We start from the raw sequence: 26,608 nt of genomic DNA, 5'->3' as shown, positions 1-26,608 counted from the left end.
TCATTTAATTTCTTGACTGCTGCTTCCATGGGCATTGATTGTGGATCCAGATAAAATGAAATCCTTGAACACTTCAATCTTTTCTCCATTTATCATGCTGCTTATTGGTCCAGTTGTGAGGACTTTTGTTTTCTTTATCTCAAGGCATAATCCATAGTTTTTGAACTTCATCAGTAAGTACTTCAAGTCTTCCTCATTTTCAGTAAGCAAAGTTGTTTCATCTGCATATTGCAGGATGTCAATGAGACTTCCTCTAATCCTGCTGTCACATTCTTCTTCACATGGTCCAGTTTCTCAGATTATTTGCTCAACATTCATATCAAATAAGTCTAGTGGAAAGGTTCATCTCTGATGCACACTTTTCCTGATTTTAAACCATGCAATCTCCTCTTGTTCTGTTCAAATGATTGTCTCTTGGTCTATGTACAGGTTCCACATGAGCACAATTAAGTGTTCTGGAAGTCCATTCTCTGCAATGTTATCCATAATTTGTTATGATCCATGTAGTCAAATGCCTTTTCATAGTCAATAAAACACAGATAAACATTTTTCTGGTATTCTCTGCTTTCAGCCAAGATCCATCTGTTATCATCAATGATATCCCTCATTCCACATCCTCTTCTGAATATGGCTTGAATTTCTGGCAGTTACCTGTTAGTATACTGCTGGAACCATTTTTAAATTCTCTCCAGCAAAATTTTACTTGCATGTAATATTAATGATATTGTTCAAAACTTTTCTCATTCTGTTGAGTCATCTTTCTTTGGAATGAGCACAAATATGGATCTCTTCCAAACAGTTGACCAGGTAACTGTCTTCCAAATTTCTAGGCATAAACAAGTGAGTGCCTCCACTGTTGCATCCATTTGTTGAAACATCAAAATTGGTATTCCATTTATTTCTGGAACTTGTTTCTGTCAATGCCATCAGTGCAGCTTGGATTTCTTCCTTCAATACTGTTAGTTCTTGATCACATGCTACCTCTTGAAATGGTTGAATGTCAACCAGTTCTTTTTGCTACAGTGACTCTGTATATTCCTTCCATCTTCTTTTGATGTTTCCTATATTGTTCAATATTTTTCCCACAGAATTCTTCAATATTTCAACTCAAGGCTTGAATTTTTTCTTCAGTTCTGTATTCCTTACAAGATATACTTTCATCTTCTATGATACAAATGCTGCCTACTTCTCCAATTATCTTCTGATTCTTTATCATAAGCAGCCCATGCTCTAGCCATATGTAATTTTATGCAGGAATTTCAAACTCAGTATACCTAAAAGGGAATTCCTTATCATTTAAGCTCATAAATCCATTCTTCTTCCAGGATCCTGTCTCAGAAATATTACTCCCACAAGCCAGAAAACTGGAAGTCATTTGAAACCTCCCTTTTCTTCATTAAAAAAAAAAAAGAAGAAGAAAGAAAGAAAGAAAAGAAAAGAAAATTAAAAAACCCTTGTTCCCATCTACTATATTATGCTTCACAATGGCCGTATAGGACCGAGTAGAACTACCCATAGGGTTTCCAAGGCTGTAATCTTTATAGCAGCAGACTCCCACATCTCCTGAAGAACAACTGGTGGGTTCAAACCATCAACCTTCCAGTTAGCAACTGAGCACCTAACCACTGTGCCACCAGGGCTCCTGTTTGTCCCTCTTTACCACATCCCAACTCCATTTAATTATCTTTATTGCTTATCACTCCCAGACTCCAACTGTTTTTATCTATCATTTGGAAAATTCTGTTAAATATTTATTCCACTTGCCCTCTCCAATCCATTCTCTGCACTGAAGACAGATTATCTTCCTAAAAACAGCTCTCATAACGGTTAGAGTGAGAGAGTTGCTATTTGGTTTAGAGTCTCAAACTCTTCAGCGAATTCTCACTGCAATTAGAATAAAATCTGTATTCCTTAGCACGCCCTTCAAGGATCTCCCAGATTTTCCTCAGATAGCTCTGGTAGTGTAGTGCCTAAGGCACTTGACTGCTAACCAAAAGGCTGGCGGTTCAAACCCACAAGCCACTCATCGGAAGGACCGTTGGGCAATCTACTTCCATAGTGATATTGCCTAGGAAACCCAAGGGGGGGTCGCTATGGGTCAGGTCCTACTGGATGGCACATAACAACAACAACAATTTGGAGCATACCTGTACCACTTCAACTCCTACCTCTTATCCCCCTTCTCTTAGTTAACTTGTACTCATACTAGTTCTCAGTTTGTTGTTTTTTCAGAGTCCTTTCCTACATCACATTGCTAAGTCAAAGCCCATACGGTGTACTCCCATACTGTCCATCACTAGTTGCTGTCAAGTTGATTCTCATTCATGGTGACCCCATGTGTGTCAGAGTAAAACCGTGCTGCATAGAGTTTTCATGGTGGGACCTTTCAGAAACACATTGCCAGGCGTTTCTTCTGAGGTACCTGTGGGTGGGTTGAACTGCCAAGCTTTTGGCTAGTAGCCCATTGCTTAACATTTGTGCCACCCAGGGACTCCCGTGTACCCCCGTAGCACCTTGTTTTCAGGAAGATGATTCATCATAGTTTAACTGTGCAGATTTATTTACTGTTTGTCATTCCTGCTAGAGTATGAGATCATGAGGGCAGGAACCCTCTTGCCATAGATCCCCAGTGCCAATCACAGCACCTGAGACATAATATTAAATGTTATATTTAAAAAATGAATGAATGAATGAATAACTATGCCACCATATTTCTATATATTCCTGTTTCTTTCATTGGCAACGTAACAAATCCCCATCCACCAAGTTTCACTTCCTCTTAGGCATTTACCTTAATATTCACAGGCAAAGTTGGTTATCTCATTTTTGTTTTTCCATAGAAAGACCACTATCATTATTCTTTTCACATTGATTTGTTTACCTCTTAAACATCCCCAATAAATGATGAGCAACTTGAGAGCAATTATAATCTTAAGCATCCTTGTATCTTCAGTGCCAATAATTCAACATTTGTTTGCTGTATGTATGAATAAATGATTCACTTGAGAAGGATGTAAGTAAAGTAATATTTATTCCAAAAGCAAGGAAGAGACCTATCCTAACTCTTCAGTGATTCTTGTTCTTGATAACAGTATTTGAAAGATATCATAAGTATATAAGAACCAATATTTTATTTTAAGAGAGAGGTATAGAAAGTAAGAGTATAAATGTAATTATTTTGAACTAGGAAAATAAGTTAATTTAAAAAGAAAAAATTTCATGTAGTGGAGATTCCTTAATTTTCTTTGAGAAATGAATCTAAAACATTAAAAGCCCTACTATTTTAACTGGTGTCATGAGATTATACTCTTCTTTGTAAACTTTTTTTTCCTATGGAGTTCTTCTAATTATTGCTGTCATTCTTTCATGGTGTTACTTTCTGCAAGTACTTTGGAGATGAAGCTTAAAGTAAGAAAGGATTAAATTTCTACAAATTGGTGAACTACATTCTATTTCAGACCTTTACAATTGACTAGCCTTAAGACGTTGATGGAACCACTTCATATCTCTGGAATAACTCCATGATGCCTCACATAAAGCGCAGCAATCAGGTCTGTAAAAACAGAACAAGTGGCCTAAATCCCTCCTGATTCCCTGCTCCTGCCATGTCTTTCATTGCTGCTGAGGCTTTATCCAGATGGTTTCTTATGCTTGAGTTTTGCATTATTATAGACAATTATAGATGGCTCATTGATTTGTATTTTCACTGGTCTTTCTCTCCCATGAGACTGTGAGCGTTCTAAGGACAGGAAATATTTATCTTGATATACTCAGTGTCTCATTAGTTTGTACACAAAAGTCTGTTGAGAGTAATGATATAAATTAATGTTTGAATAAATATTCAAAGGCAAAGTCATTACAAATAGACAAACCCTGCTTCTCCTCCTGTTTCTCCCTCCCAAGTAATGATACTACCACCCACTCAGCAGCCTAAGTCAGAAATCTCTCATTCATGTTCCACATCTAGTTGATCACCACACCCTAACAATTCTAAATCCTAAATATGTCTCATATCTGTCCCCTTCTCTCTATCTTCACTGCTTCTGCCTTGAGTTAGGCACTCATCATCATTGTCCTCCACTATTATGAAGTCTCTCTAAGTGATTGCTCCATCCCAGGCTCTTTCAATTGCTGCTTGGTTATCTTCCTAAAATGTATGTTAGACAGTATCATTCTCATGCTGAAACTCTCTAGTGGTCCTAAAAGAAGACTTATTAATATGGCACAAGATGCCCTTCATAATTTCCCCTTTTGTACTGCTAGCCTTATTTCCCACTGCTCTTTACTTGTACCCTAATTTCTGATTATATTAACCTTCTCCAAACATGCTTTCTCTTTCATGCCTCTATTCATTCAATAAACAATAAATGAGTGCCAGCTTTGCCTCGAACTATGCTAGGTCCTGGAGACATAGCAGTAAATAAGACAGACAAGTTCCCAGCCCTCAAGGGACTTTTCTTTTAGAGCAGGGGCATGATTGACATATGAGGTGGATAATTCTTTATTAAGGACTCCTAGTGGTGCAGTAGTTAAGCACTCAGCTGCTAACTGAAAGGTTGGCAGTTCGAACTCACCAGTCACTCTGCTGGAGAAAGATATGACAATCTGCTTCTGTCAAAATGACAGCCTTAGAAATTCTATGGAGTAGTTATACTCTGTCCTGTAGGGTCATCATGGGTCAATTACAATGAGGAATTTTTTATTGTGGGGAACTATCTTGTGCACCGTAGGATATTTAGCAACATCCCTGGCCTCTACCCACTAGATACCAGTAGCAGCTCCCTCCAGTCATGACAGTCAAAAATGCCTCTAATACTACCAAACGTCATCTGGAAGCCAAAATTGCCCTGGGCTGTGAATCATTATTCTAGAAAGATTATTATATATTAAGTATTTAAATATAGATTATGGCAAATGTCACCTGCCTTTTCAAATGTTATACCATCTTCCTAGGAAGGATTTTCTTTTCCTTTCTGCCTAATGAATCTTCTGTGATTCAGTTCCAATGGTCCCTTCTCCTAGCAATTTCCTCAACTTTCCCAAGCAGAATCAGTCACTTCTTATGGTGCTCTTCCTTAAGAACTCCCTCAGACCTACTAACACATCATTCACTGTAAATGCAAAACATCTTTGTTTTGATGGGCTAATGCATTTCTCAAGCATGGTAAAGTAATCCTTCCCCATTAGTGAACTGCCCCTCCTTCAAATTTTAGTAAACAAGAGATTTCAGTATATGCAGATTTAGGTTTGTATACTTTTTCCTAACCACAGAATTTTAGTTCCAATATTATAAGAATTATGAGTCATTCTTATGGGGAATAATTAGAAAAAAGAGGAAATTGGATGCTGGGGATAAAAAGTAAAGTAGAGCAGATGGCATGGCAGTAGCAGAGGTTTTGCGTTGAGGCCTTAAGATATAAGGAAATCTAAGGAGATGGAGGTAACCCAGGACATTGAAATGACACTCCCAAAGTTGCAAGGAAGGAGGAAGTAATACTTATGTAAGAGAGGACGATGGCATGTGGTTTGGAGAATTATCTCTGGGACTGAAGGTGCAGGAATCAACAATTCCAAATCATGAAACCAGAAAGACATTGCATATTTGGATGGAGAACTAGACACAGGGAAAAATATCTTTTCATATGCATATGACCTTCAGCAAAGCAAAGCAAATTTATGGGCATTTCATTGAAATGGCAGGGGAAGAAGACCTGGAGAAATTTCTATTGAACAAGACATGGTAAATGGGAAGCAATTGTACCATAACCATTATTAGTAATTTAAGACATGAAAAATGTCACTGATACTCTCTTTATTTAGCATGCTGGCCTGACGGTTCTATTTTAAAGATAATACAAAGAAGATTCATAAGGGCTCACATACTGTCCCTCTATAAATGTATTTTCCTGCTAAAATTGTAAGTACCTCAAACTGAAAAATCTTCCTGTCCTCACAGTTGGGGAAGATGTACTGCATTTGTAACAATCTTCTGACATTGGAACTATATCTTATCCCTCTAACTATCCCCAGCACCTGCACCTAGCAATATAATAAGAACTTCATCATTGTTTGCTGAACACAGAATTCAAAATAAGATGTGGCCCAAGGAACCTGGGGGGTGGGGGAACACTTTCTTCTCTCAGATGCACAGTCTGAGAGGAAAGAAGAGATTAGATAAAGGCTCAGCAGAATGGACTCAGCTGCAGGCAATAGTTGGAAGTGAACCAGGCACAAAAGCACAGAGATAACTAGTGCATGCTAAGCCAAGCCAGACCTTCATCAGTAACGTCCTATAAGAAGGGATGCAGGTGTTCCAACAGTTACTGGAATATGGAGCATTGGGGAAGCACTCTTGGAGATCAGGTAAGCAGGTCTTCAACAGTAACAGACATGAACATAGAGACAGGTATCAAAGTGCAGGGGCAGGACTCAGCCTCTAGGGTACAAGGAAATGGTGGTAAAGAGAAGGTGGCCACAATCATGTCTTAGGTCCAGTTTCTAACATTATACCATACACAGATAACAGTGGGTTTGTTGGATGGATGAATGGATGGATGGACAAATGGATTGAGTGAGTCAATTAGTTCTAGAGGAACCAAGCACATTTTCACTGGAGAAACTCAGGTACAAGAGGACAAGATGGAAAATAGATGATAAGAATGAAGATATGTAATTTAGATTTGTTTCAGAAAGATGAAGCCCAGAAAAAAGAACAGGGCAACATAGTCAAACCCAATGAACAGCTGTTAGAAAATGCTAGAACTGGAGCTTCTTGAATATCTCTTCTACAAGAACAGTGCCTGTTTCCAGAGTTGGGGGCCAGACTAGGTCTACAGGCATGGATAAATAATCAATTCTAAAAAGAAGTCCCTATCAGAAAAATCAGCAAGAACTCATAGGCAACAAACAATGACTTCTGCAACTGTTTTATTCCAACATCTTACTCTTTTTGATGTTCTGAATGGGAAGATCTATTCTCTTACTTCCTTGGGCACTTCAGAAGGAAAGTCTCTTCATTAAGGCTCTGAAGTACCATTTTCATTTAAGTATCAAAACCTGACATGGGCACTTGAAAGACAAGAAGCATATGTCTGTGATATCAATATATAAATAAAATGTTTCAGAATGTCACCTGGGCCTTTGCAGTATTTTGTAGAATGAGTAATGGATTTGCAGGAAACAATGAATCTTTATAGCTTCACTTGTTTTTAATTACCAAGGGAATTATACCCCAGTTCCAAAAAGTGGTGAATTTCAAGGTACTGTGATAGGAAGAAGTTAATTGACCCACAGAGGAACGGAGGCTACAACCAGGATATCATTAGCACCAGGTTCTAACCATTGGGCAAATTGCACTCAGCAACCTTTAATGCATATCCTCCAGGACACGTTTTTCCACTGTGAAGAATTATATACTTAAATAAGCTTAAGAAGAGTTGGATTCAGCATGAAATGGATTAAAATGATCTTCCTTTGATGTTACAAATACGGTAAGAAAAATTAATATTCTTTCAGAATATTTGGGTTCCCATCCCCTTGAACCAGGCTTCTTGTCATTGCTGTTGTTAAGTGCCATCAAGTCCTGCTCAACTCATAACGATCCTATGCACAGCAGAACGAAACACTGCCAGGTCCCGCTCCAGCTCCACGATCCTTGCTGTACTTAAGCCCATCGTCGCCGCCACTGCGTCAATCCACCTCATTGAGGGCCTTCCCCTTTTTCGTCGACCCTCCACCCTACCAAGCATGACATCCTTCTCCAGTGAATGGTCCCTTCTGATAACATGACCAAAGTATGTGAGACGAAGTCTGGCCATTCTTGCTTCCAAGGAGCATTTCAGCTGCACTTCCTCCAGGACAGATCTGTTAGTTCTTTTAGCAATCCATGGTACTTTCAGCATTCTTTGCCAGCACCACAACTCAAAGGGATCAATTCTTCTTCAGTCTTCCTTATTCATTGTTCAGCTCTCACATGCATATGAGGCTATTGATTGAACCAGGCAGAAAGAGGGATTAAGTCAACTGATACATTAGGGAGAAAGTAGAAATGGATGTGAAGAGTGCTGGAAGACAGGTAAAAAAAAGAGAGAAAATAATATCTTCTTAACTGGTCTCTCCCATTTTTATTTATTTATTTATTTTATCTTATCCTGCTGAACTCTGTTCTCCGTAATGCAAAAAGATATATTTATCTACATTCAAATTTAATCAACAGTCATATGCTTATCTCAAATTTTAGCATCATCAAAATCACCTGGAGGTTTTGTAAAATCACAGATTGCTCCTTCCCACCCACAGAATCTGCCATGTGTCTGAGGTGGGGGCGAAAATTTCTATTTGTAACAAATTCTAAAGTGATGCTGATATTACTGGGGCAGGGACCTGTCTTTGAGAATGACTGATCTAGAGAAAATCTCTAACCTTGTTAAACCACAGTTTCCTCCTCTGTAAAATAATAACTACTCTTCAGATTTTTATAAAGGTTAAATATTGCAAAATATTCTGGACACATGCTGTTGTTGTTGTTAGTTGCTGATGAACCTATTTCCAACTCACAGTAACTTCATGACAACAGAAAGACAAAACTCTGCCTAGTCCTGAACCATCCTCACAGTCATTGCTATGTTGAGCCCATTGTTTGTTCCACTGTGTCAATCCATCTTGTGAGGCACTTCCTCTTTTTCATTGATCTTCTAATTTACCAAGTATGATGTCCTTCCTGTAACAAGGCCAAAGTATGTAAGATGAAGTCTCGCCATCCTCACTTCTAAGTAGCTTTCTGATGTACATCTTCCAGGATTTCTTCATACTTCCAGCAGTTCATGACATTTAATATTCATCATGAACATCGTAATTCAAAGGTATCCATTCTTCTTCAGTGTCCCTTATTCATTGTCCAGCTTTCACATGCATATTAACAAAACAAAACAAACTCACTGCCATCGAATCAGATCCGACACACAGAGACCCCTCCTTGGGTTTCCCAGGCGGTCTCACTATGGAAATAGATTGCCCAACCTTCCTTACGAGGAGTGGCTGGTGGGTTTGAACCACCTGCCTTCTGGTTAGCAGTCAAATGAATATTAGGCAACTGAAAATACCTTGGTTTAGGTAAGGCACACCTTAGTCCTCAAAGTGACATCTTTGCCTTTTAACACGTCAAGAGGTCTTTTGCAACAGATTTGCCCAATACAATGTGTCATTTAATTTCTTGACTGCTGTGTCTATGAGCCAAGTAAAATGAAATCCCTGACAACTTCAATCTTCTCTCCATTGATCATAATGTTGCTTATTGCTCCAGCTGTGAACACTTTTGTTTTCTTTATGTTGACATATAATCCATACTGAAGGCTGTAGTCTTTGATCTTCATCAGTAAATGCTTCAAGTCTTCCTTACTTTCAGCAAGCAAGGTTGTGTTATCTGAGTATCGCAGGTTGTTAATGAGTCTTCTTCCAATCTTGATGCCTCATTCTTCTTCATATAGTCCTGCTTCTAAGATTATTTGCTTAGCACAAAGACTGAATAAATATGGTGAAAGGATATATTCTTGACACACACTTTTCCTGATTTTAAACCATGCAGTATCCCCTTGTTCTGTTCAAATGACTGCCTCTTGGTCTATGTACGGATTCTACATGAGCACAATTAAGTGTTCAGGAATGCTCATTCTTCACAATATTATCCATAATTTGTTATGATCCACACAGTCCAATGCCTTACATAGTCAATAAAACACATCTTGGTCTTCTCTACTTTCAGCCAAGATGCACCTGAGATCAGCAATCATATTCCTCATTCCACAGCCTCTTCTGAATCCAGCTTGAATTTCTGGCAGTTTCCTGTTGATGCACTGCTGCATCTATTTTTGAATTATCATCAGCAGAATTTTACCTGTCTGTGATATTATTTGATATTTTTGATAATTTCCACATTCTGTTGGATTACCTTTCTTTGGAATGGGCACAAATATGGATCTCTTCCACTCACTTGGCCAGGTAGTTTGTCTTCCAAATTTGTTGGCACAGACAAGTGAGTGCTTCCAGCATTGCAACTGTTTGTTGGAACATACCAATTGGTACTCCACCAATTCCTGGAGCCTTATTTTTGATCTTTTCCTTCAGTGCAGCTTCAACTTCTTCCTTCAGTGTCATTGGTCTTTGATCATATGCTACCTTCTGAAAAGGATGAACACCAACTAATTCTTTTTGGTGCAGTAACTGTGTATTTCTTCCACCTTCTTTTGATGCTTCCTGTGTTATTCAATACTTTGTCCATAGAATCCTTCAGAATTGCAACTTGAACCTTGATTTTTTTTTCCCCTTCAGTTCAAGAAATGCTGAATGTGTTCTTCCCTTTTGGTTTTCTAATTCCAGGCCTTTGTACATTTCATTATAATACTTTGTCTTCTCACATCTCCCTTTGAAATATCTTCTGCTCTTTTCTTCATCATTTCTTCCATTCTCTTTAGTTACTCTCCATTCAAAAGCAAATTTTAGAGTCTCTTCTGATATCAATTTTGGGCTTTTCTTTCTTTTCTTTTTAATGACCTCTGCTTTCTTCATGTATATTATCATTGATGTCATCTCATAAGTCATTTGGTCTTAAGTTATTTGTACTATCTCAAGTCTATTCTTGAGATTGTCTCTAAATTCACGTGGGATATACTCAAGTTATACTTTGACTCTCATGGACCCATTTCAATTTTCTTCAGCTTCAACTTGAACTTGTATATGAGCAATTGATGGTTTGTTCTGCTGTTGGCCATTGGCCATGTTCTGACTTAAGTCATTGAGTTTCTCCATCATCTCTTTTTACAGATGTAGTAAATATGATTCCTGTACATTCGAAAATTCAAAGTCCACATGTATAGTTGTCATTTATGTTGTTGAAAGAAGGTATTTCCAATGACTAGGTGTTTGGTCTTGCAAAATTCTATTATGTAATCTCTGGCATCAATCTTAACTCACTGTCGCCTGGTTTCCACTCCACCAAAACCATTTTCACGTTTTCACCAAGGTCACCAGTGATCTCCAATTTGCTAATTTAAGTAATCTTTTGAGTCTTTATTTGACCTTCAGAAAAACAGCAAATTTTCCAGCACCAAAAAACCTATGCCCTGTCTTCCAAATAATCTAGTACGTTGGCTTCATGATGAAACACACTATGGTTTTTCCTCCACTCAATGTGGCTGCTCCTTCTCCTTCACCTTGATAGTTTCCTCTTCTTCTGTCCATTCCTTAAATGCTTGAGCACTTCAGGGTTTTCTCCCATGTTTGATTATTTACTATTTCCATATATACCTACAACCTGAGAATTTCAACCACTCCCATGACATCAGTAATCTGATGATTCCTTTATCCCTAAATTTAGGCCAAATACACATTTTGGATTCTGTGTCTAAATTTCTAATTATCTGTAAGACCCATCAACTTGGATGGTCCACAATTACTCAAAAGTGAACATGCCCAAAATTGACCTCTTTACCTTCCTTCTCCCACCCAAAATTTCTCCTCCTTAATTGTTCCCAACTCATTGCATAAGACCTCCATCCAGCCAATAACCAAAGCCAGAACTTTTGAGTTCTCCCTCTCCCTCCCTCCACACAACCAAACATCAAAATCTTTTTTCCTACCTCCAAAATATAAAGCCTACCAACTTCTCCTGAACTCTCCCATCACTACTTAGTATAGGCGACCACCATTTTCCCTCAGAATTACTGCTACAACCTCCTAACTAATTTCTTTAGCTCTATGATGTTCCCTTTCTAATCATCTCTCCACACTGATGTCAAAAACATCCTTTAAGAAGCAATCTCTGATTAAATAATTTCTCTCCTTAGAATCATTCAAACACTCCCCACAGCATGGTTAATAAAACACAAACACCATAAAACAGTTGAAAACGTTCTTTTTGGTCTGGTTAAATCCACCAGTCTCTTCTCTAGCTCCTTCCTCTCTCCTCCCCCATTTCCAGTCCTCCACACTCCTACCCTGTTGAATTGCTCTCCATTCTTCAGACTGCCAAATTTTTTAATGCCACTGTGCCTAAACCACTCCTCACCTCTTCTTCCTCCTTAAAGCTTGAACAAGGATGTTCCATTCTCTATTGTCCACCTAAATCTAGATAAGGTGTTCACCCTAAATCTTCTATAAACACAAAGGCACCCAATACTCCCCATCAAAACACTTGCTATACTCTCTTCTACCATCCAACAGATTGCAATCCCCCTGAGGACAATGACTAATTCTCTTGCACAATTATATGCCCACCAAGTACAGTGACTGTCACAACACTAAATATTACCTGAGTGGAAATACATCTGGTCTTAGTTAAATAATCAATGGGAACTGAATAATTCAATTGGTATTATGAAGGGTGGAAATCTCCATACCTTCCAAACAAATATCCTAGAAAGAAGTCAGCCCTCAAATCTTTTCAGCTATCAACTTCATTATTACTGACAGCTTAGCAATTATTTAACAGCCAACTCAGAACTAAAACTAGAATGAGATGGTGTAATATTGGTGCTTTCCAGAGCATGGACCCTCAATAAATGTTGAAAGACCTATCAGCCAGAAGTTCACTTTGATAAAAGAACAGAAAAAAATAAGCGTATAAGACAACATGGCATTATATTACCAAACTCTCAACCACTCTCTTTAAGATGTGATCACATGCAATAATCTCCTGATTGTAGGGAGCTAAAGAGATAATCTTTTTTCATCAGAGAGTGATTTGGGAATAGGATTCCAGGTGTCAACTGCCTAGCTGCTAAGTGTAGAAGTCTTTGATCTCCTCTGCACTCCTTCCTCCATTCCTCCACTCTCAACCTCCGGCCCACCCCACTCCCTTACCCTTTTCCTTTCTTACTCAGCCACATCCCCCCAACCAGCTCCACATACCAACACAGCTTTCACCAAGCCACTCTCTCAGTTCAGTCTGTGGGTCAGCTCTCTTCCCAGCCCCGCCCCCATCCACACAAAAAGCTTCTCCCAGTTTGGAAGCACAAAATATTTAACAGAGATCTAAATGAGAGCATTAAAGAATTCCTCCTTTGAAAAAGGAGAGCAAGAAAAGAAATCCTCCTTCAAAGCAAATATTTAATCATTATGTTCCCCAAAGAGTAATCAGTAAGAGAAAGAGATGGTCAAAATTATACATAAAATCTTCTGGATTTGGAATCTGCCTCCCACTTTAAAAAAAAAAAAAAATCCCTTCGGTTTTCTTGATTTTCATTGTACAGTCCAGATTCAGGGCCTCCCACCAAATGCTGACAACTGCCTGCTTCCAGCCCTGCCACATCAGCAGGGAGGGAGCCCAGCAGCATTTGGTATTTGCATCAGTTTCCAGGAATGCTTTTAAAGTTATCAGTCCACTCTGCTGCCTTTAGCAAAGATGGTTTTCCTTTACGTTTATAAATGTGTGTTTGAACTTATATTTCTCTAACTCTCAAAAATTAGCTGAGTTTTTTTTTTAGATGCTAAAAAGAAAAGTATAATCACATTTCCAAAAAAGTTCTACATTTAAACTGTTTTGATATCAATGACAAAACCCTCAATATCTGGGGCAGCTATTGCAAGTCCTACTATTTGGAGGATCTGACCGGAAGGCATTATCAGATAACCTCACTGAACTATTGGGAGGGGCTCTTTCATAAATCTATTTTCTTATGTGCCTGAATCATTTAGTTGAGAATTAAGCTCTGACTTTCAGAAAAACAAAACAAATGCACTAATGATGTCCTGCAAAGGCAAATGAGCAGAGTAGTAAAAATGATTTTAAAATACATATATATATATATATATATATATATATATTGCTCCTCAGAAGGAAGATGGGGCAATCTACTTCCGGAGTGATACTGCCTCGGAAACCCAAGGAGAGGTCTCTATGAGTCGGGTCTGACTCAACAATTTGGCTATATAATATTAAAGTTTTGCTTTCCTGATAAAAATGATTTTCACTTTTAAAGTTTTTAGATCAGTCTTTAACAGTGATATTTTGAGTAATTAATTAAACTTCAGTTCTTTGGTTGATGTTGTTAGAAAGTATAAAACCTAAAACCATTTTTGCCTAGTCAGAAACAATTTTACCTGTGGATTCTTCCTAGAACTGACCAAATACCTTTCAAATACTTTCACTCCAGATATTTCAGTGTTCTTCTAATGTTATCTCCCAAGGTAATGCCCTTAATTAGAAAAAAAAAAAAAAAGAAGAGTCTATTATAGTTTTGGTTACTCTCTTTTACTGCCATTAATTTGTTTCCTTTTTTTTTTTTCTAAGTTTAGAGGAAAGAGTTTAAGAATATCTAATCCCTTTGGTTTATAGCAGCTGCTGATGGAGTTAATTTAGGCAGAAAGTTTTCTTCCTTAAAACAAAGCAAAAAAGGAGAGTGGAGAAGAAAGGAGTAAAGAATTAACAAAGAACTACACCCCATTCTAGCTTCTCCTCGTTTGTTTCATGGAGACAGGCTTGACTTAAAGATGCTCCTTTTGCATTGGCTCTAGCGACAGCATGGCACTCAACTAGTCCATAACTGCCGCATTGGGTACTAGAGAAATAAAGGCACAACCTAGGGATGGTTGGCCTTTTCCCTGGGCCTGGAATGACATTCCAAGAGGAAAGTTTGGAAACAGGCCATTCACTGAAATTAACTGAGTTAGTAACTAACAATTCTCAAGACTTTGGCCTCTCACCTCCAATACCTCTGGGTCAAGATCCTGGATCCTCTTCTCCCTGGTGGAGAGTGGAATGGTGGCCCCAAGGGCAGAGGGAGGTTGGGTGTTGGGAGAAGGCTAACATCCACATGGGTAGGAGTGCTGCTTGGGATGTTACCAGAAAAGACTGCAGGAATCCTAACCTAAAATTTGAAGCCCCTCTAGATGAGCTGGGTGTTTTTTCCCCAGGTGGGAAGAGGAGCTGATACCAAGGTAGGGAGGGGCATGAGTGTTGCCTGTAATAGCAGTGTCAGTGAGTGACAGTGAGACCCAGAGTTCCCAATTATCTGGGTCCAAGCTCCTGGTGTAGCTGGTAAATCCGGACAAGGTGTCAGTGGAGAAAAGGACAGAGGTTCTGAGGAAATGGAGAGCATGGGATTCTCCACCTTACTCTCAGAGAGGAGAGTCCAGGAAAGAGAAGTCTTCAGTTTCCAGGTCAGTTGCAGTCGTTTCGAATAGCCAGCCAATCTCCGGTCTTGGTTTAGACTAAGCCTCAGCAGAGGCCTGCAAAGAGGCCAAAAGACTTCCTCGATGGCTTAGGCTGGTCTAGTTGGAGCAAAGCACATCCTCCCTTCCTACTGGGTGCCACGCCACCGCTAGACTTCTCCCCTCTCCCCACCCCCAAAAACAGGCATCCTCGAACTCCAACCCCACTCTCCACAGACAGGATCCCCTCTCATCCTCTCCCAAAGCCAGATGACAGAGAGAACGTTACTGCTGAAAACGTGGGTGCACCACGCCCCAAAACTGGAGAAAAACTGGGCTGGGGCGGGGGGCGGGGTGGAGGGGGCGGGGAGGGCTGCCTCCGGCCCTCGCCACGCAGTCGGGACTCCCCTCACTTCTGCCCTGTCCTGCGGCGTCGGCTGGGCCGCTCAAATCTGTCCGTGGCTGCCCAGGGCACAAGGTGAAGCCAGGCTGGACAGCTCCTGCTTTGATCGCCCGGCTCCGGCCTCTCCACACTGCCCCGCGGCCCCGAGGTCTGAACACTCGCAGGGCGGTTGCCCCCTTCGTTGTCTGCAGAGCTCGCTGAGCGCTTCGACGTGTCCGAAAATGTTTCCAAACTTGGAAAGGGCGGGGGAGGGCGGTGGAAGGGGAGGGCGGAGGTATGCAGACAGCGAGTCAGAGTTTCCCCCTGAAAGCCTCAAAAGTGTCCACGTCCTCAAAAAGAATGGAACCAATTTAAGAAGCCAGCCCCGTGACCACGTCCCTCCCCCCTTCGCTCCCTCCTCTGCGCCCCCGCAGTCTCCTCCCAGCTGTGGCTGCCCGGGCCCCCAGCCCCAGCCCTCTCATTGGTGGAGGCGCTTTTGGAGGCACCCTCGGGCCAGGGAAACTTTTGCCGTATAAATAGGGCAGATCCGGGCTTTATTATTTTAGCACCACGGCAGCAGGAGGTTTCGGCTAAGTTGGAGGTGCTAGCCACGACTGCATGCCTGCGCCCGCCAGGTGATACTCTCGCCGGTGACCCAGGGGCTCTGCGACACAAGGAGTCTGCATGTCTAAGTGGTAGACATGCTCAGCTTTGTGGATACGCGGACTTTGTTGCTGCTCGCAGTAACTTCATGCTTAGCAACATGCCAATGTAAGTGCCTTCCGCTTATTTGGGGGCGACGGGAGAGAGAGGTTAGATGGGTGGGCACCCTAGTCTGAGACAGGAAACCTAAACCTAAGTTTTAGCTACAGCTTGGAGGGAAGGAAGGTTCTTGCATATGGAAAAAATGCAGGAATTGATGAGAAAAAAACGGGTATTACCTAAATACTTTAAAAACATAAATGGCTCAACTCTCGCCAAAAGTTAGAAACTTTTTCTCTTAACCCTGAGGAAGAGAGTAATTTGTTCTCATCCTCGGTTATTGAAGTTGTAAAGGAGTCAAAGGTCCTTTCTGTAAAGATGAGATATTAACGGATGATGGGGTGAGGAAAGTCTTAACAGGCCCCATAATCTCTCTGATGTCCACTTCGTAAAACTTGAGGCCTGTTTAAAAAGTTCTTTAATTTAGTAACATAAAACCCAGCTCCTTAGAGTTTTGGTCTTCTGGGCGTTGTAAGGCGTGTCTGGATAATGACTATGATGATGATTTTAAGGCGCCCTCTGCAGGGAGGAAAATGAAAGCGCAAGGGACCAGGCCTTAAACTAATGGAGTCTCCATTAAAGACTGGTTTATCCAGATTCTCTCCATTTCTGTTTGGAGTCATTCCCAATAGCTAGCCAGTGTATCCTAGGAAGGAAATGGATGTTACCTGGAATTGATACATTCTCAAAAGTGAAATTAGCTTTTCAACTCATTATGTGGTAATGGAAGTGGTAATAATAATTTAACTAAAATCTACTCTGCCTTTGTTGAGCTGGAGAATTACCTCCTCAACGTCTTCTCAGTGATAATCAGATCACTCTGAACACAGCAACTTGGGAAATACCAACACTAGTCTGAGACTCAAGAGACCCAGGATCTTCCCAAGACTTTCACTGATTTGCCATTTGACCTTGGGCAAATCCAACTGGGCCTTTTCTAAAAGGGGATTAGAGTGACTCCACTCCAGCTTTAAGTTTTATGGAGCTCTGGTAGCATAGTGGCTAAGGCACTTGACTGCTAACCAGAAGGCTGGTGGTTCAAACCCACCAGCCACTCCTCGGAAGGAACGTTGGGCAATCCTACTTCCGTAGTGATACTGCCTCGGAAACCCAAGGAGGGGTCGCTATGAGTCAGGGCTGACTCGACGACACATAACAACAACATCATCAATGTAGAATGAAGAAAATGATTCTGTTTTAGTCTTGAAAATGGCTGCCTAATTACTGGGCAGAGATACTGATTTGATGGAATATAAAGGATGTTTGACCACACCTAAAACTTCAAAAAGTTTGCTCCGCCCAGTACCACAGTACCTACCATTACATCATTACTGATGTGTTTGTGTGTGTGTGTGTGTGTGTGTGTATCCCCACCGCCCACACACTTTTAGTGTCCACACTGTTGCATGGAATAAATGCATCTAACAAATTAACATTATATCACTCCCTTTTTATGAGATCTAATGGTAGAGGGACAGGATTGGCTCCGAGAGAAAATAGAAAACAGACATAGAAAGTTTGGAGGTAAAAGCGGCAGTCTCACCTTTTGATCGACAGCCTTCCGTGGTCTGAAATAAACATTACCAAGCACACATTCATCAAAATGGCTCATTTCTGAGTAATTAAAAGGCAAGTTTTCTGAATGAGAGGACGTCTGTTAATCAAGTTCAGCCATAATTATCCTTCCTACTAATATATACAATAAAGTGAACATAATTTTTCTAATTTAAAAGTAATTTTCATAAATTGCCCTTAAATGTTAGTGCTAGATATGGTCCACTTTCCTGAACTGTGACTGTTACAATAGATATTTTCACTCTAGAGACATACTTCCTGGCCACTCAATTAAATTCGTTTTTAGGGGTGATTCATCTTACTGCAAAATTGGCCACACTTATACACTATATTAACCCATAATTTAGAGAAAAAAAAAAAAAAAAAAGACAACTCACTGCCGTCAAGTCGGATCTGACTCATAGCGACCCCTCCTTGGCTTTCTGAGGCTGTATCACTACAGAAGTAGTGCCCAATCTTCCTTCCAAGGAGTAGCCATTGGGTTTGAACTGCCAGCCTTCTGGTTAGCAGCCAAATGCCTTAGGCACTACGCCACCAGAGCTCTCAATTTTTAAATGGTAGGAGGGGTATTCATCTTTAAGGACTTACAGCCATTATGGCAAAGGGGAGATTTTTTTGGTTTATTCTTACCATAATTTTTTACATTCTTTAATACACAGTTTTTCTGTTTATACAGAGCAAATCTTTTCTTGGGAACAAAAGCAATACATAGTACAAACTCAGTGAAGCACTAAGCAACTTCAGTGTCCCAGTTAGATACCATACTTTTCTAAATTTTCCCCTTTTTGGATTAATTATTATTAAATATTAATAATGATCTAAACCATAAATTAAAAATTATTTCCTTATCAATCTATTAATCTTCTATTCAGCAATTCATCTGTGCAATTTACCAGCTTAATTACAGAGCATTAACAACATTCTTCAGACACATTAATATTTAAAAGCATTTATAAAATAGTAAATAATTAACAATTTAATTCAAAATATATTTACATATTAATATTGCAAACAAATCACCCTGCTGTTCCCTGCCATACTTTTGACCTGCATAATTTCTAAATCATTAGAATGGTCTTAATAAAAACCATAATTGGCCCTTTAATTAGGTAAATCAATTGTATGAACTAGTGTATCTATTTGCTAATTACTGCTATTGATCAGTTAAATATAATTACAATTTTTAATGATTATTTTCTACTTTTCTCTTTTCTCTTCAGCTTTACAACAGGTGAGTAAAATTTTTTTTTCTATTTTTTTTTAAATATATTTTCATCTCTTCAGTCACAGTAATTTCTCCTCTGGGAATAATGAGAGAAGTATTGGTATTGACCAACCTGGATTCACAAGAAAATCATGAAGAGTTACACTAATCAAAACCTTTTTCGCAGCCTTAGAAAGTACCCACCCCAATTTCTAAAATGGGTGGGGCTACTGAATAAGACTACCTTCTTAAAATACACAGCAATAGAAAGTAAATAATTCCAGTGGAAGTTTGAGTTTTAGCATCAGCTACTACAAAGCAGAAGACTTCACTAAGCTAGAGAATCTTGTAACTTCTTTGAAATCATTTGCAAGAGTATCATGATCAAATTCTTAGCTCATGAATTGAATTTGAGGCATAAGTACAGATAAGTATATATTCAGTTCTGTAGATAACATTTTTTATTTAATTTATTGCTAAATTTTAAGTTTTTATTTGGAATGTTAAAGTGATAGTAAATGCACCATATACAACACAGAACTAGGGAACATTTATATATAATTTTCTTCATGATAATCTTTTCCTTATTCTTTTCCAGGCAACTGCAAGAAAGGTAAGAGGCCGGTACTTTGTAAATATCTGAATAATATAAAATTATCAGAAATGCCTTTTAATTTAATTTATAAGATTATAAAAGGAAAATATTTATCACTATTATGCCCAAACTAGTACACAATAGCTAAACTATGATGAAAAATAGTTTTGATGTTTAAGATAACAATTTTATTATCTTCAGAATCATCTCTAATTACATCTCTACTGCATAAACTAGTGATTTACATACTAATGGGGAGAAAAGATTGTTTTTACTCTGAAAATGGACTGACTGTTATGTCAATTGAAGATAGTAAAAGAAAGTTTATTGTAAAGGGTTTTGACTATATAAATATAAATATGGTGCTATAGCTGTAACAAAATTTTCATTTTGTCTACAGTAATCACCTTACTAAAAATACTACTTACAGTATAAGCCTGTTGGCTAGAGGCTATACACCTTTTCTTTTTTTTATACACCCCCTCTTAAAACTACATGTAATTATAATAAAAACAATACACTTTTATTTGGTGTAGTATGCCATTTTTATAGGTACTCTCTATAACATTGTGGCTTGATCACTCTTACAAACATATTATACTAAAGAATGGTATGTTTGGTCACTGGAAATTGCTTAAACATTTCTTACTGTGCTATCTGCATCATCCTTGTAGGGCCCAACTGGAGATAGAGGACCACGTGGAGACAAGGTATGTATCAAAGGGCTTTGACCCAAATTTGAATAACTATATACTAAAAGATACAACAGAGTGACAATTTTGTAAGAATATTTTGATCTGGATAATTGCACCTCCTTTTAAGCAAATAATGACCAACAGAATGAGCATTGTCATACATAACCAGTATTCCTCTTAGGACAAGTTTACTCTTCAGGACAGAAAATCAGTTACAGAACAGCCACATTCTTTGCATGATCTGTCTTTGTTTTTGCTTGACCTGCTCAACTCATGCACACATACATAATGGAAATATATCTACTTGGCATCACACAAGCCTTATATTTTTAACATGTTTTGTTTGCTTTTGAAGTAAGATGTCTTACGTGGTTTGGGAATGATAATAGAACAGTCATCACTAACATGTTTATCTTCCTAAATTCAGAAATAAATCAATCAGGCTTATATTTTATTTATGGTAGTCTTATCTCCTTGCTATGATTACTTGACATCTATAAATACATGGTTTTGCATTATATAACACTTTGGCCGGTATATAAATATCAATATCTATTAGGAGGAGCCTTGGTAGCACAGTGGTTAAGCACTCAGCTTCTAACTGAAAGGTCAATTGTTCAAACCCAGGAGTTCTCTCAGGGGGAGAAAGATGGGGGAATCTGCTTCCATGAAGATTACAACCTTGGTAGCCCTATAGGGCTGTGCTACTCTGTCCTATAGGGTCACTAGAAGTCGGAATTGATGCTGTGGCACACAACAGCAATGTATCTACTGGGAAATACAAACAAGCATTATGTGCATTCCTTACATGTACTCCACTGAAATAGTTTATTAGAAGTAGAGTTATGTTGAATTCTTTTGACATCATAAATGTTAATGGTAGGAGAGCTTCAGGATTTTCTAACCTGTGACAAAATTATTTTATTAATTATCATATCGATTAGTCTGTTATTAATGCAAAAAGTAACCAAAACAGTTGAGTAAGCTCATCACAGTCAGAAACTGGCAATCTATATACCTAGAACATCACACTGTACAATTAACCTATGAAGTTCATAGAACCATAAATGTTGGCTATATTTTTTACTTTTATTTGAATACTGAAGCTCTATTATGAAGTAATAATCTCACTCACTGCCGTTGAGTCAGATCCGACTCATAGCGACCCCTTCTTGGGTTTCCTAGGCAGTATCACTATGGAAGTAGATTGCCCAACCTTCCTTCCGAGGAATGGCTGGTGGGTTTGAACCACCAGCCTTCTGATTAGCAGTCAGATGCCTTAGGCATTATGCCACCAGAGCTCCCGAACTAATAATCAGTGCCTGGGAAATTCCTCAAGGAGAGTGATCCTGTCCTGTCTGTTCCTCCTGTATCTGTTACTAATCTTCTTTCTAAAACAGATGCATGTCATAACTTAATCTCAATCAGTTTTCCCCTACTTGTGTTTTTGAAAGGTCTAAACAACTGATTCATCAGTTGCATTCTCAGACCTCCATTTCCTTGTACCTATTTCAATGGGGCCTGTCTAACTTTGACGTTTTTATTCACTTTTGATATGATAGGGTCCAGATGGCCCACCAGGCAGAGATGGTGAAGATGGCATCCCAGGCCCTCCTGGTCCACCTGGTCCTCCTGGCCCCCCTGGTCTCGGTGGGGTAAGATATCCAGTTAATCATAAGGATTATTAACGTTTAGCTTACTTTCGTTTTATATACCACTATTGGATGAAGGCTCAGTATGGAATTTATTTTTAACAGTTAAGGAAGAAATCTGCTATTTGGAAATTCATATATTTTATTTTATTTCTTTAGTTTTTTCATTGAAGGGGCTAGTTTGCCTGTCTTTTTAATGAGCTCTTGTCAATTACAGGTCTGGCCTTTGTGTTCATTGAAGGTAGCAGCAGCTTTGACAATCATTATTTAATTTGAGGATTTAATATATTTTATCAGTAGGGCACAAATAAGAGGTGTTGCATTATTAAAGAGTTTGACTAGATTGAATTAGTGAAATCCTTATTCTTAAGCAATTTTGTACACACTCTACCCTTTTATTCTCCTTGGCTTGAAGTCTGCTGAACCAACATTCAAAGCAGTTTCAGGTTTAATTTTCTTGAAACTAATTTGAGAAAAGTACATTTCCCTTTTTCATTAATATCTTCCTTTAGCTTTATGTCTTGAACAATGGTATGAGTGCCAAATGGCCTCACTGCAGGAAGGAAAACATATTTGCTTAATTGGTTAGCACTATGAATCAGAAGCCTGATTCTAATACTCAACTGTATGCCTGTAAAATAGGACCTTTCTCCCTCAAAGATCTTGTTGTGATTGCTTGTCTACTGAGTACATTAAAACTCACCTTCTTTAATGTGCAGATTTAATAGATCTACCACAATAAGAGAGATCTTTAAGAGTAAATTTATTACTGTGAACTACTTTTTAAAAGTTTAATCTTCTGAGAGGCATTTTATTTTTCCTCTAAACTTGAAAACTTTATATTCTTTTGGAAACTCCAGGGAAAAAGGTCACTTAATCATTTTGTGTTGTTCTGGAGGGGAGGACCAATAGGTAGAAATGTAAGGCCATCCTTCTGGCTGCTGCTTCCTTTATAAGGGGCCTTGATTGACTTTTAACATTTAAACAGTTCCCCTTCCTCAGTGTGGAAGAAAAAGGTCAGGCACAGGGTAGCAGGGGAGAACAAGGCTTTGAGAAATGAGATGAGAGAAGCTCTCCATCTCAAACTGGGTGTGGAGTAAATTTGAACTCATATTTCTCCTGATTTTGTAAGAATTTAGCTTAATATATAATTCCAAAATGATAATTATAAACCCTTGTAGCAAAAGCATTCTTCCCTTTTAAACAACAATAAAATATCTTTACCCATAGAATGAGACAATCAACTACATGGCTGATAACTGTATCTCTTGTTTCCTCCCTCTAGAACTTTGCTGCTCAGTATGATGGAAAAGGTGTTGGACTTGGCCCTGGACCAATGGTATGCTTATCTCTTTTTTCTTAGCCAAAGAATATATTATATAGCAATTCATTATGTTAAACTTTATACAGCCATTTATTAACTACATAGGTTAACCCTCATACTGAGATCAGATGAAAGCACCACTTATTTTTGTATTCCAAAACTATACCAGTTAGAGAGTTCAATTTTTTTATGAATTTGCCTCATTAGATGTTTGTATTCAAATCAGATGTTATATCTAAATCAGATATTAAGTCCAAAAAATAGATTATGGTATGTTGTTGTTGTTGTTATGTGCCGTCGAGTCAGCCCCGATTCATAGCGACCCCTCCTTGGGTTTCCAAGGCAGTATCACTACAGAAGTAGGATTGCCCAACCTTCCTTCCGAGGAGTGGCTAGTGGGTTTGAACCGCAAGCCTTCTGGTTAGCAGTCAAGTGCTTTAGCCACTATGCTACCAGATTATGGTATAGCCTATAGTAATCATAATTTAGGCACATGAAGTCAAAAGAGCAACCATTCTGGTTTTTTTTCTTTATATCCTTTCACATTACTTACAATTTTAAACAACCCTTAGAGACATATAACTATTAAGTTCTATGAGCTTGTTGGAAAGGATCAACAAGTTCTACTTTAGCCTGTTAATCTTACAACCGTAGATCAGCCCCTTTAGCCAAGAGCATGCAAATGGTTAATGACGGAACTAGGACGAACCACCAGGCAAGATGTCTGAATGTTCTACATCATGCCTCATATATCTAGTCCTTCAGTAAAGCATTCATTTTATTCAACAAATAAATATCAGTGCCTTCAATGGGCTCAAAACTGCATTGCATTATGTGTTTGAGATGTAGCAAAGAATATATATGACAGATTCTGACATCCTCTCAGCAGTCTAGGAAATGTTTCTTTTATGTTTTTACAAAAATTCCATTTTAGTCTATTAATTATAAATAAATATAGAATGGAACGTGAATAAAGTTTGGCATTTGTGCCATACAACTCAGATATTTTTCAATACATCTTATAATCTGAGTTAACATTTAGAAACATTCCCAATACGAAGATGATTGCCAATCTTTAGGAAGTAAAGTAAGCATTAGTAGATAGTTAGCAATAAAATCAATATGAGCATGCAAAATGTATAGTGATACATGAAAGAGAGAGAACAAAAATTGCTGGAGGTTAAAACATTAGTTTGGTTAAACACTACAGATACATACACACACACAGTAGTTTTAACAACTGTTTCCCGAGCTAAGCTGTTTATCTGTCCATAGTTAACATGGTCTTTAAAATACAAATTTTACCTGGAAAATGAATTCAGTGCTTTGTCATCAAAAGATACTCTGCTGGAGCTAATAGTCCACAATAAGCTAATACACTACAATGGGAAGATCATATTTCCTATAAATTAAAACTCTCACTTGAGAAGTAATATACCTTTAATTGATAATTTTCAATTTCCTGAGTTTTCCTGGTAATTTAAAAAGTTTATTTCTGAAATAAAGAAATAGAATTTGGGTTTTTGTTTTGTTTTGTTTCTGTTTTTGCCTTGGCTTTGTTTATATAGGACATTTAAAAAAATTAGCCATTTTAGCTAATGCTAGACATTAGTCAGCTTTAAAGCAGTACCTCTGTCTTAAGAAGAAGCCAGTGGGACAAAAGTAAAACACAGGTAAATACTAAAAAAAAATTAAAAAGCCTATTTAAGCTCAGAAAATTAATATGGATTTTAGATTCCACTGGCTTTGGTACATCTCCTTGGGGAACATAAAGCAGACTACTTTACTATTACATGTCAATGAAACAATTTCAGTTTGCACATCCACACACATGCACAGACACATGTAATCAACAGATACGTGTTTTGTGATCAGGAAGATAGGGTGTAATAAAGTATTAAAATAATTTTCCATGTTTGAAAATCAATAATATAAAACCCCATAGGGTTCTTCTCTGAATTAATGAGTAATCATTTTCTGTCTCACAGCCTCCACAACATAAACTACCTTTTATGTAAAGGAATTGTTGCAAACACTTGGAAAAATGAATAAATATAATTTAAAATCCATGAAGTCAAAGAAAATTGTTTTTAATGTATACCTAAAAAAGTACTTTGATGGAAAAGTGAGTTTATTTTAATGATGCGTCAATTTCCAAAACCAAAATTATAGTTAAGGTGATGTGCTTTTTAAATACAATCTGTATGATTTCAATCTAGGCATTATGATAGTAGGTCAAACCTGACTACAGAGTCCCCATGGTTGATGTGTCCTGAACAAATTACTCCAGACTTGTAGGTGAAACATTTTCAGCATTGTGAGGACAGAGTGCCCCAGATGAGTTGCAGCAGGCATCAGTTACTGCAAAGAGGAGTCAATAATATGTATTTAGCTCAAAAACTAGTAACATTCTATTTTATTTTATTTGTGTGGTAGAGAATGATACGCAAAGATGAAAACAATCTGCTGCCTTTTGGGCCATATTTTCAATACTATCAAATGATAGACTCTTCTAGGGTGCTGTTTCAATAATATTTTTTTTTTCCTTTCACCTGTCATTCCATCTATTTTTGCTTGACATTTTTATCAGTCCAGTCAGCAGTCACCCTTAAAGGAGCTATAAGGTTATAACAAACCTCCTTCTAAGCATTAAGAAGGATTTTTAATCCTTTTCAATTTATGTCCATTGTGACAATAAAAGGATCCATTTCTTAGCGTGTTATGACATGAGGTGATGACAAAGATCAAAAGCCTCCCAAGGAAATGCTTCATCAGCTGCACGGAAGGCAGTTGTATATTCTGTGTTTGTGCAAAGACAGATTTACTTCATTGCATTTAGAACAATCTCAATATGCATGATTAGGCACAGCTTTAGAGAACTACGTCTGTTCCCATCCAGTGCTCGTTTGCTCTGCTGATTTGGGTTAGGAGAGAAGAAGCAGCCAAGGGGAAGAAAGAGTGGAGGAAAGTTGGGTCCTGAAATGCTTCCTTGGGAGGGACAAAAACGGAAATAAAACCCAGCAGGTCTGTTCATCTGTCCATCGCAAAATGTCTGTGGCACTGCTAAGCTAGTCATGCTGACTCTGACCAAAGCCATGGCAGGATATCAGTGCTAACTGTCTATCCTCTTTACAGGGTTTAATGGGACCTAGAGGCCCTCCAGGTGCAGTTGGACCCCCTGTAAGTACCAAAAGCCTGTGTCCCTCCTACTTAAAAAGATAATTAAGTAAAGGCTTGGAGTATGACATCCTGTATGTGTGTGTGTGTGTGTGTGT

The 26,608-nt window shown here is 38.4% G+C and overlaps 1 protein-coding gene across 1 annotated transcript in view; it reads left to right on the top strand.

The window, feature by feature from the left end:
• Window positions 1–16,227: 16,227 nt before the first annotated feature.
• The window catches only part of COL1A2 (collagen type I alpha 2 chain), a 37,534-nt gene continuing 27,153 nt past the window's right edge, over window positions 16,228–26,608 (top strand). Inside the window, exons 1-7 of the mRNA XM_007939805.1 lie at window positions 16,228–16,297; window positions 19,084–19,094; window positions 19,666–19,680; window positions 20,337–20,372; window positions 21,920–22,012; window positions 23,295–23,348; window positions 26,469–26,513. Of these exons, the coding sequence (XP_007937996.1) occupies window positions 16,228–16,297; window positions 19,084–19,094; window positions 19,666–19,680; window positions 20,337–20,372; window positions 21,920–22,012; window positions 23,295–23,348; window positions 26,469–26,513 (324 nt within the window). The remainder of the gene's footprint in view (window positions 16,298–19,083; window positions 19,095–19,665; window positions 19,681–20,336; window positions 20,373–21,919; window positions 22,013–23,294; window positions 23,349–26,468; window positions 26,514–26,608) is intronic.

Source organism: Orycteropus afer, unplaced genomic scaffold (genome assembly GCF_000298275.1).
Source record: "Orycteropus afer afer isolate SDZICR_OR568_19922 unplaced genomic scaffold, OryAfe1.0 scaffold00063, whole genome shotgun sequence".
Classification (NCBI taxonomy): Eukaryota; Metazoa; Chordata; class Mammalia; order Tubulidentata; family Orycteropodidae; genus Orycteropus; species Orycteropus afer.
This window is presented reverse-complemented; position numbering and strand designations above follow the sequence as displayed.